Consider the following 18,140-nt stretch of genomic DNA (forward strand, 5'->3'; position numbering starts at 1 on the left):
CGGTGGGGATGGTGTGCTGCTGACTGGATGTTGTGGATCGGTGGAGGGAATACCGTATTTTCCGCACTATATGGCGCACCGGATTATTAGCCGCACCTTCAATGAATTGCATATTTCATAACTTTGTCCACCAATAAGCCGCCCCGGATTATAAGCCGCGCCTACGCTGCGCTAAAGGGAATGTCAAAAAAACAGTCAGATAGTTCAGTCAAACTTTAATAATATATTGAAAACCAGCGTTCTAACAACTCTGTCCCAAAATGTACGCAAATGTGCAATCACAAACATAGTAAAATTCAAAATGGTGTAGAGCAATAGCAACATAATGTTGCTCGAACGTTAATGTCCCAACACACAAAATAAACATAGCGCTCACCTTCTGAAGTTATTCTTCATTCGTAAATCCTTCGAATTCTTCGTCTTCGGTGTCCGAATTGAAAAGTTGCGCAAGCGTGGGATCCAAAATGGCCGGTTCCGTCTCGTCGAAGTCATCGGAGTCAGTGTCGCTGTTGTTGTCCAGTAGTTCTGTGAATCCTGCCTTCCGGAAAGCTCGGACCACAGTTGTGACCGAAATATCTGCCCAGGCATTTACGATCCACTGGCAAATGTTGGCGTATGTCGTCCGGCGCTGTCTGCCTGTTTTAGTGAAGGTGTGTTCGCCTTCGGTCATCCATTGTTCCCACGCCGTTCGCAGTCGTGATTTGAATGCCCTGTTGACACCAATATCCAGCGGTTGGAGTTCTTTGGTTAATCCACCCGGAATGACGGCGAGTGTTGTATTTGTGTGCTTCACTTGTTTTTTGACACCATCTGTGATGTGGGCGCGCATAGAGTCGTATATCAACATGGACGGAGCTGTGTGAAAAAAGCCACCCGGCCTCTTCGCGTAAACTTCCCTTAACCACTCGCTCATCTTTTCTTCATCCATCCATCCCTTCGAGTTAGCTTTTATGATGACGCCGGCTGGAAAGGTCTCTTTTGGCAAGGTCTTCCTTTTGAATATCACCATGGGAGGAAGTTTCTGGCCATTAGCATGGCAAGCTAGAACCACAGTGAAGGACAACTTCTCATTCCCTGTGGTGCGAATATTCACCGTACGTGCATTTTGTAGTCTGGTCTTTACAGATGTAAACACACAAAGGAAATGAAACGAAATATCCGCGCGCTTCTTTTTCTTCCGGGGGCGGGTGGTAGCTTACAGTAGAAGAAGAAGCGCTTCCTGTTCTATGGGGGCGGGTGCTTACTTTGGCGGTTGCTTGCGTAGAAGAAGAAGCGCTTCCTGTTCTACCGGGAAAAAAGATGGCGGCTGTTTACCGAAGTTGCGAGATCGAAACTTTATGAAAATGAATCGTAATATTAATCCATATATAAAGCGCACCGGGTTATAAGGCGCACTGTCAGCTTTTGAGAAAATTTGTGGTTTTTAGGTGCGCCTTATAGTGCGGAAAATACGGTACTTCGAAGACCTCTTGCATCCCACCTATATGTCTTTCAATGAGGAACCAGTTCCTGGGGAATCCGTGGTAGACGCTCCTATTTCTGGGGCTGAGGTTGCCAATGTAGTCATAAAGTTCCTCAGTGGCTGGGCCCCGGGGGTGGATGGGACCTGCCCAGTTATTTAAGTCGCGGACTGCTGTGGGGCTGTCTTGGTTGACAAGACTCTGCAAAATTGCGTGGACATCGGGGCGGTGCCTCTGGATTGGCAGACCGGGGTGGTGGTTTCTCTCTTTAAGAAGGAAAACCGGTGCTCCAACTATCGTGGGATCGTGGGATCACACTCTTCAGCCTTCCATGAAAAGTCTATTCAGATACGTAAGCAGTCCTTTGAATTAGATTTGAAAAACATAACTTCAGGTATTTTGTTAATATTCTTCACAACAAAGGCACTGTAAAAACAACCACGCTAAAGAAAGTACATTATATATACACATGCGTATACATGTTAGAATCATGTTAGTTTAATAATATAGTTTGTAATAAACTGAAAAAAAGCAATACAATTATGCAGGATGAATGTTGAGCTTCAATGCCGCTAGCTCAGTGGTTCTCAAACTTTTTTTGTCCTCCCCCACTTTGGACAAAGGGGAGTTTTCAAGCCCCACCTGCCCACATCGCCCCAACAGAGCGCTAATGCCAAGCTTTAACATTTTCAAATTTATTGAACATCAAGTTGTATACATTCAAACTCAATAACATAAAATAACATCAAGTTCAATGATAAATAAAATAACTGTGCAGCTGTGGTACAACTTGCATCAAGTTCAATAATAAATCAAAAAAGTGTTATAACTTGCATCAAGTTCAATAATAAATAAAACAAGTGTTATAACTTGCATCAAGTTCAATAATAAATCAAAAATGTGTTATAACTTGCATCAAGTTCAATAATAAATCAAATAAAAGTGTTATAACTTGCAGCAAGTTCAATAATAAATAAAATAACTTGCATCAAGTTCAATAATAAATAAAATAAAAGTGCCACTTTGCAATCGCTGCAAAAAAAAAGAGGAGGAGCTATGCATTTGGCAAGACAGGGCAAGGGACAGCACTTTTCCCCGGGAGAGCCACCTTGCTTCACTGTGAAACAGCACGGCTGTATGATCAGCTCCCATTTCCTCACACAGTGCAGAGAACAGTCGCACTTTCAGTGGTCGTGTTTTGATCAAATTTACCGCGCTCACAACATCTGTTAAAACCTCATTGAGTTCGGGGCTGAGCTGCCTTGACGGGAGTGCTTCCCTGTGAATGACACAGTGTGTGCCCGTCAGATTTTTGTTTCTCTGCAGGCGCTGGCTCTGGCTCGACGACCTTTGAGGTGCGAGTCACAAATGTATATATTTGTGTAATTGTGGTCCACACATTAGCCTGCTACCCATCCGCGCGAAAGTTTGTTCCGCTTAGCCCCGCCCCCATTAGTTAGTGTTGCTATGTCTGTCGAACTTTCGCTCGTACCGAGAAATTTAAAGCCTACAGTAAAAATAAGTACCGGTAATTTCCATTTATTTATATAGTGGATTTCACAGACAGAATCACAAAGTGATTTACAGTGTGTATAGAAAATGAAAGCATAGTAAAAAAATAATCTAAGAATATAATAATAAAAAAAAAATGTAAAGTGAAATTTCCTCCCGTTCCAGGTGGGGCACCTGTCATGTCTCTATTCCCCACCAGTGGGGCGCGCCCCACACTTTGAGAAACACTGCGCTAGCTTAATGCTAACGTACATTGGACAAGCTCATTGACGAGCTAACTCAAATTAGCATGGCCAATCTCAGGCACATATACTGTATATAAACAATCCTTAATACTAACATTCATATCTATGGACAATTTGTATTCTCCAACAAACCTGACATGAATATTTTTGGAATGTGGGAGGAAACTGGATTGCCAGGAGAAAAAACACACACGCACGGGGACAAATGTACATTCCACTCACAGACATCCATACGGAGACGCACACGGCGTAAAGTTAGATGTAATTGTCGGTAGTAATGTAAAAACATTTAGGGTAGTTTACACTGGCTTGAACTTTCTCTCCTTACTTTTGCCAGCTGTCTACTCATTTAGGTGCGACCAGCTGCTGACGCGCTTCTGACAGGCGATTTTGATGCTTTTTTTTTTTTTTTTTTCCAAAATAAAGCAACAATGATTGCTTTAATGATATTTGAGCTGTTTTTTGTTAACTTATTATAGCCAATAGTACGTAAATATTAGACTATATACTGTATATCCTTTCATACAATATTTCACTTAAATGTGTTTTCATGTTAAGAAAAATGTTTTCATGTAAAAAAATCAAACAACCTTATTTTGAAGGTGTGGCAACATCAATCTTGCCATGGCATTGCTCCACTATTGTTTACATGTCGGGTAAGAGTGTGTTAGATTTGTTGAAATTATGTGCTTTTGGAGGTTAAGGTTACAAAGATAACTTCAAACATTAATAACACTTTTGAAAAATTTGCAAGCTGATGCAATGTGTTTGATAATAATACGCCTCAAAACATTGCAAATTTAGCTGCAACCTTGTGAAAAATCTGCCCTAAAATCTTTTTCGGCCACAAATATCCCCCCAAAAAGCTTTCAGAATCATGGTGTGTCTGAATTTTTGGGGGAAACTGTACTAGCTCACGGTAAAGGCTACCTTGCAATTTTGCGATTTCCTTCGTAATTAGTAAAGGACTATCTTACCTTCAATGTTTATGATCAATCAATGTTTATTTATACAGCCCTAAATCACAAGTGTCTCAAAGGGCTGCACAAGCCACAACGTTATCCGCGGTACAGAGCCCACATAAGGGCAAGGAAAAACTCACAACCCAGTGGGACGTTGATGTGAATGACTATAAGAAACCTTGGAGAGGACCGCATATGTTTTACCCATCACGCAATATCCCTAAAAAAAGCTTCAAAGTGCCTGATTTTAACCATCATTATATACACCCGTCCATTGTCCTGTGACGTCACACAGTGATGCCAATACAAACAAACATGGCGGATAGAACAGCAAGGGAAAGCGACATTAGCTCGTATTCAGACTCGGATTTCAGCGGCTTAAGCGATTCAACAGATTACGCATGCATTGAAATGGATGGTTGTAGTGTGGAGGCAGGTAGCGAAAATGAAATTGAAGAAGAAACTGAAGCTATTGAGCCATATCGGTTTGAACCGTATGCAAGCGAAACCGACGAAAACGACACGACAGCCAGCGACACGGGAAAAAGCGAGGACAAATTTGGCGATCACCTTCTAACCAACAATTGGTATGTTTTTGTTTGGCATTAAAGGAAACTAACAACTATGAACTAGGTTTACAGCATATGAAATACATTTGGCAACAACATGCACTTTGAGAGTGCAGACATCCCAGTTTTCATCAATTAATATATTCTGTAGACATACCCTCATCCGCTCTCTTTTCCTGAAAGCTGATCTGTCCAGTCCAGTTGGAAATGCATCTGCTTTGAGTGTCGCAGGATATCCACACATTCTTGCCATCTCTGTCGTAGCATAGCTTTCGTCGGTAAAGTGTGCGGAACAAACGTCCAATTTCTTGCCACTTTCGCATCTTTGGGCCACTGGTGCAACTTGAATCCGTCCCTGTTCGTGTTGTTACACCCTCCGACAACACACCAACGAGGCATGATGTCTCCAAGGTACGGAAAACAGTCGAAAAAACGGAAAATAACAGAAATGATTTGACTCTGTGTTTGTAATGTGTTTGAGAAAATGGCGGATTGTGACGTCACATTATCCGAGAGCGAATAATAGAAAGGCGTTTAATTCTCCAAAATTCACCCATTTAGAGTTCGGAAATCGGTTAAAAAAATATATGGTCTTTTTTCTGCAACATCAAGGTATATATTGACGCTTACATAGGTCTGGTGATAATGTTCCCCTTTAAAGGCTAAGATCCATGTATACGTGTGTAATGGAGATGTAACTTTACCATGTAAAGTGTGATCTGTATATGTAGAAATTGCTAGAGGTACACATACATTCATAATTCCAAAACAATATTCTACAAATTCCCCTTTGCACTTAATTTGGGAGAAAATATTGCACACTGCATTTTTTAATTAAATAATAATCAAGGGGGTTATAGGCACAAAAAAAGCCTTTACAAATATCTGTCAAAAAATTTAACAAATCATATCTGTTAAGTTGCAGAAACGAGTTGAAAAACTATTTTATATTATGGACCATTTTTGGATCCAAGGCTAACGAATGTAACTTTATTGTGCGTCATTGTGCTAGATCATATGCAAACTGGCAGACTCCCCGCAGTTTCTATTTGTGTCCACGCAGCAATTATCAATCCTTACAAAATCCAACAAGACAAAGTTTCGGTTTGAAAGCAAGAGGATCTGAGCGGGGTTCCGGATCCATCTTTGCTGAAGAGTGGAAAGGATTTGGACACTTTCGATGTTGGACGCATTGATGTTGCGCAATGTGATGTGTGCTTTGATTCCGTGCCACGAGAGTAAAGTGTGTTGGATGATACACGCTGTAAAATAAATCTTTAATGATCCTTGAGGGGGAACTGGGTCATGACAATAGTGAAGAGTATAATAATATAGACTTGATAGGAATGGAACAAACACAACGTGGAGGAGATAAGAGCAACTGTACATCTTTGTCATGCTAATTCCCCACAATTGAAATATGTTTACAAATGAAACATTTACAAGTCTGCATTCACACAATTCTCTCATCCCTGTTCCAGTTGCAATTATGTAGGTCGTGCAGCGAGCTAACAAGCAGCACTTTGATGACGCACATTGTTAGCTGCCGCCAAAAAACACAATTATAACAATATTGCCTGATCAATGCAAAATGTGGTCATCTTCATTTAAAATGTTGCTTATTACATAATTATTCATTTTAATATTTGAACATTTGAACATGCTGCGCCAACAGGCGAGGCAGTTACCCTTCCTGTTCCTCACTTATTGTGTACGATGTCCGGTATTATATCAGAAAGGAATGCATGATCCCACGTCACCAAGTATGTCTTTTTGTTGCCATGGAAAGACAAGTTAAAGTTAAAGTGAAGTGAAGTGAATTATATTTATATAGCGCTTTTCTCTAGTGACTCAAAGCGCTTTACATAGCTCCCAGTGCCAGTGTGGGTGGCACTGGGAGCAGGTGGGTAAAGTGTCTTGCCCAAGGACGGTAAAGTGTCTTGCCCAAGGACACAACAGCAGTGACTAGGATGGCGGAAGCGGGGATCGAACCTGCAACCCTCAAGTTGCTGGCAGAGCCGCTCTACCAACCGAGCTATACCGCCCCCCAAAGTTAAAGTACCACTGATAGTCACACACACACTAGGTGTGGTGAAATTATCCTTTGCATTTGACCAATCCCGATGTTCCACTCCCTGGGAGGTGAGGGGAGCAGTGAGCAGCAGCGGTGGCCGCGCTCGCGAATCATTTTGGTGATTTAACCCCCAATTCCAACCCTTGATGCTGAGTGCCAAGCAGGGAGGTAATGGGTCCCATTTTTATAGTATTTGGTATGACTCGGCCGGGGTTTGAACTCACAACCTACTGATCTCAGGGTGGACACTCTAACCACAAGGCCACTGAGCAAGTCAAAGAAATGATGGATTGTTAGATACATTTGTGTTTTATCGAGGGTTCTTATGTATGTTGGAACATCTGTGTGGAGTTTTGATGTTCTCCTCATGCTTGCTTGTGTTTTCTCCAATTACTCTCTCACATTCCAAAAATATACATGATAAGCTACAGAGTCTAAAATGTGGGAATGTGGAGTGAATGAAAGATGAGTAAATGAATATTGCTTGCTTTTACTCTGTTATCCCACTTCTGTTGCCAAATATGGTTCCTCTACCTCTTCAGAGCCACATTTTTCACCATGAAAAAACATTTATGAAATTCAATCAATCAAAGTTTATTTGCATAGCCCTGAATCACAAATGCCTCAAAGGGCTGCACAAACCACAACGACATCCTCGGTTCTGATCCCACATCAGGGCAAGAAAAAACTCAACCCAATGGGCACAAAGAGAAACCTTGGAAGGAACCGCAGATGTGGGGACCCCCTTGGGTGACCAGTGCAATGGATGCGGAATGGATAGGGTTCATAACATGAATTAAATATATTTTTGTTGTATTGAGGTTTTTAATCACCAATGAAATATGTGTTGTGATTGGCAGGTGACCAGTCCAGACTGTTACTCTGCTTCTCAAAGCCCGCTGGGATAGGCTCCAGTTCACTCCTAACCATAATGAGGACAAGCGCTATGGATAACAATTAAAATCCATATCTCACTTTGTTACATCATGGGAAAAGATGCACGATCCCACTTCTGTCGCCAAATACAGCTTCTCCCTCTTAACATGACTTTGTTTGTTGCGGATGTTCAAAGAAATAATCAAAGAATAGTACAAAGTATTGAATCAATGTATCTTGTCATGTACAGGAAAGGCCTACGCCCCCGAGTTCTACTATGACACCTACAGCCCCGTTATGCAGAACCGGCCCAGAGTCTACGACTTCAAGCTCCAGTGGACCCAGATGAACCCTAACGCCGTGGACCGCATCGTGGCCTACAGGCTCGGCATCAGACAGGTAGGACTTGCAACTTCTCTTTTCTGTTCCTTGGTTTCATACACATGGTCCCTTAGAAACCTTCAAGCAAGCAGATTGTTTATTGCTTCAGGGGCTTTCCAAACCTTGAAATAATCCTATAATCTTGGATCCTAGTTATTGGTCTGCTTCTTCCAGGCAGGCTGTGCTCAGGGTTGTTGTTTTTTGATGATGCTGCCACAGGGGAAAACCGTTCTTCCACCCAAAGATGGCACGCTTGAGCTCGCTTGTATTCGCTTTGACGCCACCGAATTTTTACACCTCAATCCACCGTCTCGTTGTATTTGGGGGCGGGAGTGCGCCTCTGCGGGCGGCCCAGAATCACTAAGAAGCTGTCAGGAGCAGTCAAGTATAAGTCCTGTGGCTTTTTTGTTGTATTTTATGAATCATTCCTGACTTTGTTCTCCGTCAGAAGCTCAGTCATAGCAGAAAGAGGAAGAGACCCCGCCGAGAAGAATGCTAACCGTGGCTCACACAATTTGACAAGCCGGCTGACGGATGGCCCCGTTACATTCCCCATATTTGCCGAACCCAGCTTTTGGTGGCTTCCTTCTCCCTCAATGCTAAGTCCTTTTTTTTTTTAGCAAACAAAGCAGGCGGGACCATGTCTTTGTATATTAAGCTCTATGCTAGCAGCTGCATTAATACAATAGATTTGCAGGTTGGCGTGAGCGTGAGCTGACATCGAGAAGCCAGTTTAGAAAAAAACAACGCAAGTTTCCATGTTAAAAACATTGCAGATGTTGCTTACCGTCGATATTCCAAGTTTATTTCACACGGTCAACTTTTGTAAGACAAGTCATTGTCCGTTGATCGAGAGAGAAGTCTTTTTATTTCATATTTTAAGCCACTTCTGCTCACAGCTGTCTGCATCATGTGTCTGCATTTGCGCTAGAATGCACTGATTTTGGAAAGCTCATTAACATTTAAATGTTTTTCTGCACTCATTTGTTCACAAAAGCAAGAACATCACTAGTCCATTTAGTTTAGCCCAGATTTTATGTTTGGGGCAAATTCATTTCTTCCCCCTTCTTCCCTCAATATGTCGAGAGCACACAGTGATAGCGTATTTGCTTTCTCTCAAAGATTATTTGTCGTTTCTTTTGAACTTCACATTTGTTTTCCCAATTGTAGGTCAAATGTAACTTTATTGATGTTTTAACAGTCACATTTGTCCCTCTATCGAGGTGAATGATGTAAATTTGGCCGACTATAGAGCTTTTAATACTATCATCCTATCATGATAATGCATGTTGATGACACACAAACTAAAAGGATGTGTACTCAATGCACCGTAGTATCCTCGCTGGCGGCTAATGTCCCTCCACAGTGCAAAGCCACTTTCAAGTCAGAAATCCTCGCCAAACTGTTTCCTACAAGTAATCACTGGAGGACAAGGAATAGCTATTCATGCTACCAGTGTTAGGAAAATTGCTTTCAAAAATAAGTATTTGCAGCTAAATCAAATCAAATCAAATCAACTTTATTTATAAAGCACATTTAAAATTTACCACAGGGGTAGCCAAAGTGCTGTACAATTAAAGTTAAAAGATAAAACGAGTACCGAGCAAACACAACACAAACAGAACACGATAAAAAAATAAAATAATTAAAATAGAATAAATAAAAACATAAAAACATAAAAACAGGTTCACAGCAGGTGTATTATGGGGCGCCATTGCAGGATGGATATCACTCAGTGTTAAAAGCCATGGAATAAAAGTATGTTTTTAAGAGAGATTTAAAAACAGGAAGAGAGGAGGCTTGTCTAACACTCAGGGGTAGGTCGTTCCAGAGCTTGGGAGCAGCAACGGCGAAAGCTCTGTCACCTCTAAGCTTCAGCCTTGTGTCAGGGACCATCAACAGCAGCTGATCGGCTGATCTTAAGGATCGGGTGGGGCAGTAAGGCTGAAGGAGGTCGGAGAGATAGGTTGGCGCGAGGTTGTTTAGACATTTAAAAACAAATAAAAGGAGTTTAAAATGTATTCGGTAACGCACAGGGAGCCAGTGAAGGGACGCTAAAATAGGGGTGATGTGCTCACGTCTGCGGGTCTGTGTTAGCAGACGAGCAGCAGAGTTCTGCACGAGCTGCAGGCGGGCGAGGGAGGCCTGGCTAATGCCTACATACAGGGCATTACAGTAATCAAGACGAGTCGAGATAAAGGCATGGATTAATTTCTCAAGATCATGACTTGATAGAAGCGGTTTCACTTTCGCTATTTGGCGTAATTGATGAAAGCTTTTTTGAACGACGCTGCTGATTTGTTTTTCGAATTTAAAATCTGAGTCAAACTTTACCCCCAGGTTTGTGACACAGTCAGCTAGCACATTACTTTCCAAAAAAGTAATTAAATTACTAACGGAATTATTCTTTAATATTAGTAAACTTTTTAAACCTTCATATATCGATGTTTCATGAGAGAAGAGTGCGTGACTGTGTGCCTTTAAAAGGTGATTCCTGTTGCCAAGTGAAGTGTGACCTCAGGGAGGGTGCGTTCATTGGCTGTTTTACCTCAGCATTGGTAGTCTGCGGACAAAGGCAGATTGTTGACTGCAGCCACCGTGGAATATTTTCACTAATAGTTAATAAAGCGATGGAATGTTAAAGTTAAAGTTAAAGTACCAATGATTGTCACACACACATGATAATGCATGTTGATGAAATTATTCTCTGCATTTGACCCATCACCCTTGATCACCCCCTGGGAGGTGAGGGGAGCAGTGGGCAGCAGCGGTGGCTGCGCCCGGGAATCATTTTGGTGATTTAACCCCCAATTCCAACCCTTGATGCTGAGTGCCAAGCAGGGAGGTAATGGGTCCCATTTTTATAGTCTTTGGTATGACTCGGCCGGGATTTGAACTCCCAACCTACCGATCTCAGGACGGACACTCTAACCACTAGGCCACTGAGTAGGTGGATCGATGGCTGTGTCTCTCCTTGTCCTCAAACGGGGTATTGTAGGATTATTCTTGTTGATGATTGTCACTTTATTGAATGTTCATAATTCCGCCGTTGTAGTAGTAGTGCGGGTGCAGTGTCTACCGCTTGCACTGGTAAAAAGCTCTTTTGTGAAAGTGAACTTGCTGGGATTTTAAAGCTGTCTTGTCCGCATCAATAGTCGCGTGCCACGTCACAGCAAAAATATCGTAAACGACGTTGTAACTTATCTAAAAATAAATAATTTGATTACTTGTCACTAGAAAAACTAATGTTGTTATCTAACAGCGTTTTTCCGAACAATGTACAGTACACAATGTAGGAGGATGCCATAAGCCATGCTAAGCACTGAGCTCGAGAATGTAAACATAGGTGGGCGGATCAATACAAATATCGACAGTAACGATACTAAGTCGAGTGTCAGTATATGGTCGATACTACAGTAATTAGATCAATATTTTTTATACCACGCAGGCTTTTGTTGTTTTTGTTATTGTTTACAAACTCAGGAAAGTCCCTACCCATCGCACGACTTTAAGAGCAAAAACCAAAGGATTTAAATCAGAGTCAATAGTAAGACAACATTTGAATATTTATTTGATATTGTTACACCGCTATACTGTGTTTTTGCCTGGTTATAATAATAAGGTCTCTCATTGTATCCCATTGGGTTGAGGTTTTTCTTGCCCTGATGTGTGATCTAAGCCGAGGATGTCGTTGTGGCTTGTACAGCCCTTTGAGACAGTTGTGATGAAGGGCTATATAAATAAACTTTGATTGATTGATTGATTGATTGATTGCTTGATATAATTGTGATCGAAAATGTAATAATTCAATAGTCTTGCAAATTTAAATTACTAGTATCAGCATTGGTATGACTGATACCGCTCCTGTGTCTACTATGTGGGCATTTGATTGGTACCGAAATTGGTAGTATCACCCAAAACAAAATTGGTAGTATCACCCAAAACTAATATAAAGTATTGAAACAAAAGAATAATACGTCTTTATTACATTGGAATGGAAGTGTAGATAGAAATAATTTTACAACAAAAAGTAACCAGATATTATCAGTAACTATACAAGTAGATTACTAATAGTTTTGACAAAATAATACAACTATAAAGAATGCAATGTTACCGCATACATAGGCAACGAAATTAGGAGCCTTTGTAATGGGTTTTAAAATAGTTCTATCATCATCAATAGGCCAAATAGAATATTGTGATAAATATCGTTATCAGTGTTACTTCTTTGACTTATAATTTCCGTCTTAGTTATCGTCAACAACCTATTTTCCCCTGACAAAAATAAGATGATTAATAATCAAAGACAAATGCATGTCGACAAGGACGACCACAAAAGTAACTGGCTTTCTAGTCAACGAATAAAAATGAGACAAAAATGTTGACAGAAACAAAATCCAATCATATTTAATCTCGTTTTATAGATGTGTGGGACGAGTTTGGAATATATCCAATCGCAGGTCTTCAACAGTGGAAGGGCGGGGAATTAGTTACGAGGGAGAGCCATTCAGATGCTTTTTCTTGTGAGATGAGGAAGTTGGAGTTCTCCCCGCCAAAATGAAAATGCATGCATTAAACATGTTCTGCATCTTACTGTGTACACTTGGGATAAAGTGAAGAGGCAGACTTAATTTTTACTGCTATGATTCCATCAGCAGGCGAGTCAGCGCGACATTTACACAACCGTAACGTAGAGCTAATTATTTATTTTCTTTACAAAAAAATGATCAAATAATACTCTCTGCCTCAGGGAGTCATTTATTTAATTGTAAATCTATAGGCATGACAACTTTTAATGTGGTCCAATGTGCTTATGTCACACCCGCAGCAAAACGATGCAGTGTTTGTTACCTAATTATTTATTTGAGACAAACATTTAACGTTTTCACACATTTCCAGTTGTTTTATTACAGCACATCCGAAAAAGGAGTAGGAAGAAGCAGAGCTTATTTAATGCCACCTCTTTTTATATCATAGCAATTTTATCCCATTTCCTTGTTCTCTGTTTATAACAGAACAGTGAATAAATAAACATTATACCATAAGTAAGTAAACAAATATTATGTACATAAATAATCATTAAATCAATAAAAAAAAGGTTCAAGATGTTCATCAAAAGTGTTCTTCTTTGTACTTTGTGAACGGTCTCTTAAACTGAATCATATTGGTGCTCTGTGTGATTTCTTTGCTTAATCCGCTCCATAATTTAATTCCATATATGGATATGCTAAAGGTCTTAAGTGTTGTACGCGCATTCAAATGTTAGCATGTAGCTAAGATTACTATCCTATCCCAGTCCTTAATGTTATGTTGTTGTATGTGATATAGCATCTATAACGTTAGACACGTGCACATATACAGTGTGCATTTCAAAAGAGGATAAAGTATACAGTAGCGCTTCTTGGAAACACACAAACACATCTCGAAACCATTAAAGTGACAGCCACAAAATGGCATGTCCTTAGTATGTTTTTTCTAAAAATGCTTTTAAGCCATTTGTATTCCAGCATCAACTTAACACAAATGTAATACGCGATTGTGGATGCTCTCAGACTTATTATTAGTATAATATGACATATTACATCTTACATAATATATGTATGTATATATATATATATATATATATATATATATATATATATATATATATATATATATATATATATATATATATATATATATATATATAAATATATATACATATATATGTGTGTGTGTGTGTGTACATGAATTATGTTGGACTGCAGGATAGAAAGCTCTCTTTCATATTCTTGCAATTTTCTTAAATGTGAAGTCATAGAAATAGTAATAGATTGCTTTATGTCGGCCTCGTGAGAGGCTGACAGTCGGGCTGAAGGGGAAATGGAAGTCTGAAAGGCGGGATTGGGCATGAATCACCAACACATATCAGCACACCTGTCAACAATGTAACATCTGCTCCCTTTCCCCCACCCCCCAATGTCAACCTAGAAACCATCGCGCCAGGGTGCCCCTGTCCCTCTCCTGTGCCTTCCCAAATGTCTGACGTCAGGTCTGAACGTGCGTGTCCGTCAATAGCAGCAACACAAATTGCATGCAGGCAATCAAACCAGCGGCTTTCTCTTACAACGTGTTTCTTGTCGCCTGTGCCACCACTGCTGCGTATTACTTTCATCAATCCTGATGTTTTCACCCATAAAGTCTCACACCGCGCAGTTGACACAAAATCAATAGGGCACGCTGCTTCCCGTGGGGAAAGAGCGTTAATGGGATGTGAACGGAAGCCTTAATTGAGTGCAGGCGCCGGGATTCAGTAATCATTGATATAAATCAAAACAAAGGGGCACAATCCATATGCCAGTATACAGTAAAGTCCATTCAAAATGTGTGGAAAAAGTTAAGTTGTTGTAAGTCGATCAATATGTTTCCCATTTGTACATTTTGAGGAAATTACATTCCAGTTATGGAATTATAGGCAAATTGCAGTTTAAGTCGAGGCATAGCTCTGGAGGCCAACACAGCAGGACAAACAATAAAATAATATATCTGTTTGAAAAAGCAATAAAATGAAACACAATAATGGGACGGCGTGGCGCAGTGGAAGAGTGGCCATGCGCGACCCGAGGGTCCCTGGTTCAATCCCCACCTAGTACCAACCTTGTCATGTCCGTTGTGTCCTGAGCAAGACACTTCACCCTTGCTCCTGATGGGTGCTGGTTAGCTCCTTGCATGGCAGCTCCCTCCATCAGTGTGTGAATGTGTGTGTGAATGGGTAAATGTGGAAGTAGTGTCAAAGCGCTTTGAGTACCTTGAAGGTAGAAAAGCGCTATACAAGTACAACCCATTTATTTATCATTATTTATAAAAGCGAGTAGTTTCGGTTGTCATGGGTGCTGCTATGGAATTCCAGCTGTATTTGTCTTAATAACCTGGAAAGTGCTGCAGCTGTGTTGTGCGTCATCGTTAATCAGTGTTGGGCAAGCTTGGTTAAGTTAAGTTAAAGTTAAAGTACCAATGATTGTCACACACACACTAGCTGTTGTGAAATTTTATCCTCTGCATTTGACCCATCCCCTTGTTCACCCCCTGGGAGGTGAGGGGAGCAGTGAGCAGCAGCGGTGGCCACGCCCGAGAATCATTTTTGGTGATTTAACCCCCAATTCCGACCCTTGATGCTGAGTGCCAAGCAGGGAAGTATGGGCTCCCATTTATTTATTTACTTATTTATTTATTTTATTTTTTATTTTTTATAAAGCGCTATACAAGTACAACCCATTTATTTACCTATACTCATACATGCACAGACATATACATACATACACATACATACCTACATCCGACAAGCCAACCAACACGACAATAAACGAGTATGAGGCCGGCAGGTTTGTCAGCCCCGACAACCACCACGCGCGCGCGCTGCCACCAGTCACAAGACCAGCCACCCCCCTGCACCAGACCCAGCAGCCACGGGCGCCCACACCACAAACAAACGGCAGCAGAAACAGCAGCTGCAATACCCCCAGATAGCCAGCACCACCCACGTAAATCAAAGCGATCGAAAAAACTGCGACCGGCAACCACACGCCAACAGGATCACGGAGACCAGCCAGCGCCAGCCCGCCAGTCAGCCCAAACGCCAACATGCAAACAAGATCGAGACACCAACACCTCCCCCACCAAAAGATCCCACCACCCCAACCCAAACACGCACAAACACACCACCGCCCAAACAACCGAGACACAGCATCTAGACCAGACATGGGGGCCGCGCCACCACCGCATCAAGTCACCAACAGAGACCCCACAGCGCAAGGTCAGGCCACACGGGCACGGATCCCACCCAACAGGAAGCGAGACCCGTGCGACGCCACTCACAAATAAAAAATACGATTTTAAGAATAATTAAAATATATATGTATATAATAAAATAAGTAAATAACAAAAATAAAAATAATAAATAAATAAATAATATATATATATTTTTTTTAATATTTAAAAAAACATAAAAAAATAAAAATGAATAAAAGCCTGGCAGGCCACCAAACCGCAGTCCCCACAACCTGCGCCGGCCGAGGAGGCAATGAGGGGTGCGCCGTACTCCCGAACCCCAACCCCCCCATGCATGTGTACAAGGCCCCCAGAGTGTCTACTGTGTAGTTAAAATTAGGAGGTCAGCCGTTACAGCCGACCTCCAGTCCCTATTGATGTGTGTACTGTAGCGTGAGTGAGATATGTGTGCTTGTGGGAACTAATAATGCGATTAAAATTGGGGGACATCAAGGTCATGGTGGGTCCCAACCAAGCCGAGACCCCCAAATCCTAAGTGTCTAATATGCAGCTAAGATTGAGGGATGGACGAGCAGGGGACAAGACAGGAGGACTGGACCCCCATAAGAGACATCCTCATCCCCCCGCCATGCCTCCCCGCAGGACAATCCCCCAAAGTCTTATATATGTGTGACTGTGTGTGCTATAAGTAGGAGGAGTAGAGGGCCCGGACACCCCCTCCCCCCAGTCCATGTAGGCGACAACCAGGAACTACGGCCAGTATTTAATCAGCATTTTGATATGCCACACCTGCGAGGAGGGATGGATTATCTTGGCAAAGAAGAAATGCTCACTAACACCTATTTAGACAGATTTGTGAACAATATTTGAGAGGAATAGGGCTTTTGTGAATATAGTAAAAAGTTTAGATCTTTGAGTCCAACTCATGAAAAATGGGAGCAAAAACAAAGGTATCCCATTCATATTTTTATTAATATATATATATATATATATATATACATATATATATATATATATATTAGGGATGTCCGATAATGGCTTTTTGCCGCTATCCGATATTACGATATTGTCCAACTCTTTAATTACCGATACCGATATCAACCTGATACCGATATCAACCAATATATACAGTGGTGGAATTAACACATTATTATGCCTAATTTGGACAACCAGGTATGGTAAAGATAAGGTACATTTTTTTAAATTAATAAAATAAAATAAGATAAATAAATTAAAAACATTTTCTTGAATAAAAAAGAAAGTAAAACAATATAAAAACAGTTACATAGAAACTAGTAATTAATGAAAATTTGTAAAATTAACTGTTAAAGGTTAGTACTACTAGTGGACCAGCAGCACGCACAATCATGTGTGCTTACGGACTGTATCCCTGCAGACTGTATTGATCTATATTGATATATAATGTAGGAACCAGAATATTAATAACAGAAAGAAACAACCCTTTTGTGTGAATGAGTGTAAATGGGGGAGGGAGGTTTTTTGGGTTGGTGCACAAATTGTAAGTGTATCTTGTGTTTTTTTATGTTGATTTCATTAAAAAAAACAACAACAAAAAAAACACGATACCGATAATAAAAAAAACGATACCGATAATTTCCGATATTACATTTTAACGCATTTATCGGCCAACATCTCTTATATATGTATATATATATATATATATATATATATATATATATATACATATATATATATATATATAGATATATATATACTGTATATATATGTATATATATATATATATATATATATATATATTTATGGTACCTAGGTACCGGGAATTTGTATCATATTCATTCAAATGTGAAAGAAAACATATCTAGGCTTGAGTGCGCTGAGCAGAGATTGCACAGTCATGAAATTTGAGCTATGTGCAGACCTCTGCGGACTTCCTTTCGCTTACGTTCCGCCTGAGTCTGTTTGGGCCTTAACTCCTACCACCTATTTACTTGTAAAGTAGCTGTAATGAAAAACTTCACTGCTTAATACTGCAACCGTAAGACTGTAAGTAATTACTTCATTTGAATTGTTCTCACACACGCACGCATGCACACACACACAAAAACACACACACAGTTTTATTGTCGCCCGCAATGGCGCTCCTCAGCGGCTTTGACTGAGAAAGGCATGAACGCACGTCTCGTCGACTTTTGTGATGCAGAGGCTGTCGCTCGTCTCTGTGCAGCGCTGCCTCCTTAAAAGTGATTCCCAAGGATAAAGTGTACCTGGCTGCCTCGTTTAGCCCCGGGCTCAGCTGCAACAAACCATTGTTT

General features: G+C 40.8%; 1 protein-coding gene across 4 annotated transcripts in view; it reads left to right on the forward strand.

Moving 5' to 3' along the window:
* LOC133576197 (MAM domain-containing glycosylphosphatidylinositol anchor protein 2-like) overlaps window positions 1–18,140 on the forward strand; it is a 494,633-nt gene that overhangs the window by 389,379 nt on the left and 87,114 nt on the right. For all 4 annotated transcript variants that reach the window (XM_061929249.1, XM_061929248.1, XM_061929251.1 and 1 more), the window contains exon 11: window positions 7,949–8,097. In XM_061929249.1, coding sequence (XP_061785233.1) covers window positions 7,949–8,097 — 149 coding nt within the window. The remainder of the gene's footprint in view (window positions 1–7,948; window positions 8,098–18,140) is intronic.

The sequence above is a fragment of the Nerophis lumbriciformis genome, linkage group LG34 (assembly GCF_033978685.3).
Source record: "Nerophis lumbriciformis linkage group LG34, RoL_Nlum_v2.1, whole genome shotgun sequence".
Taxonomy (NCBI): Eukaryota; Metazoa; Chordata; class Actinopteri; order Syngnathiformes; family Syngnathidae; genus Nerophis; species Nerophis lumbriciformis.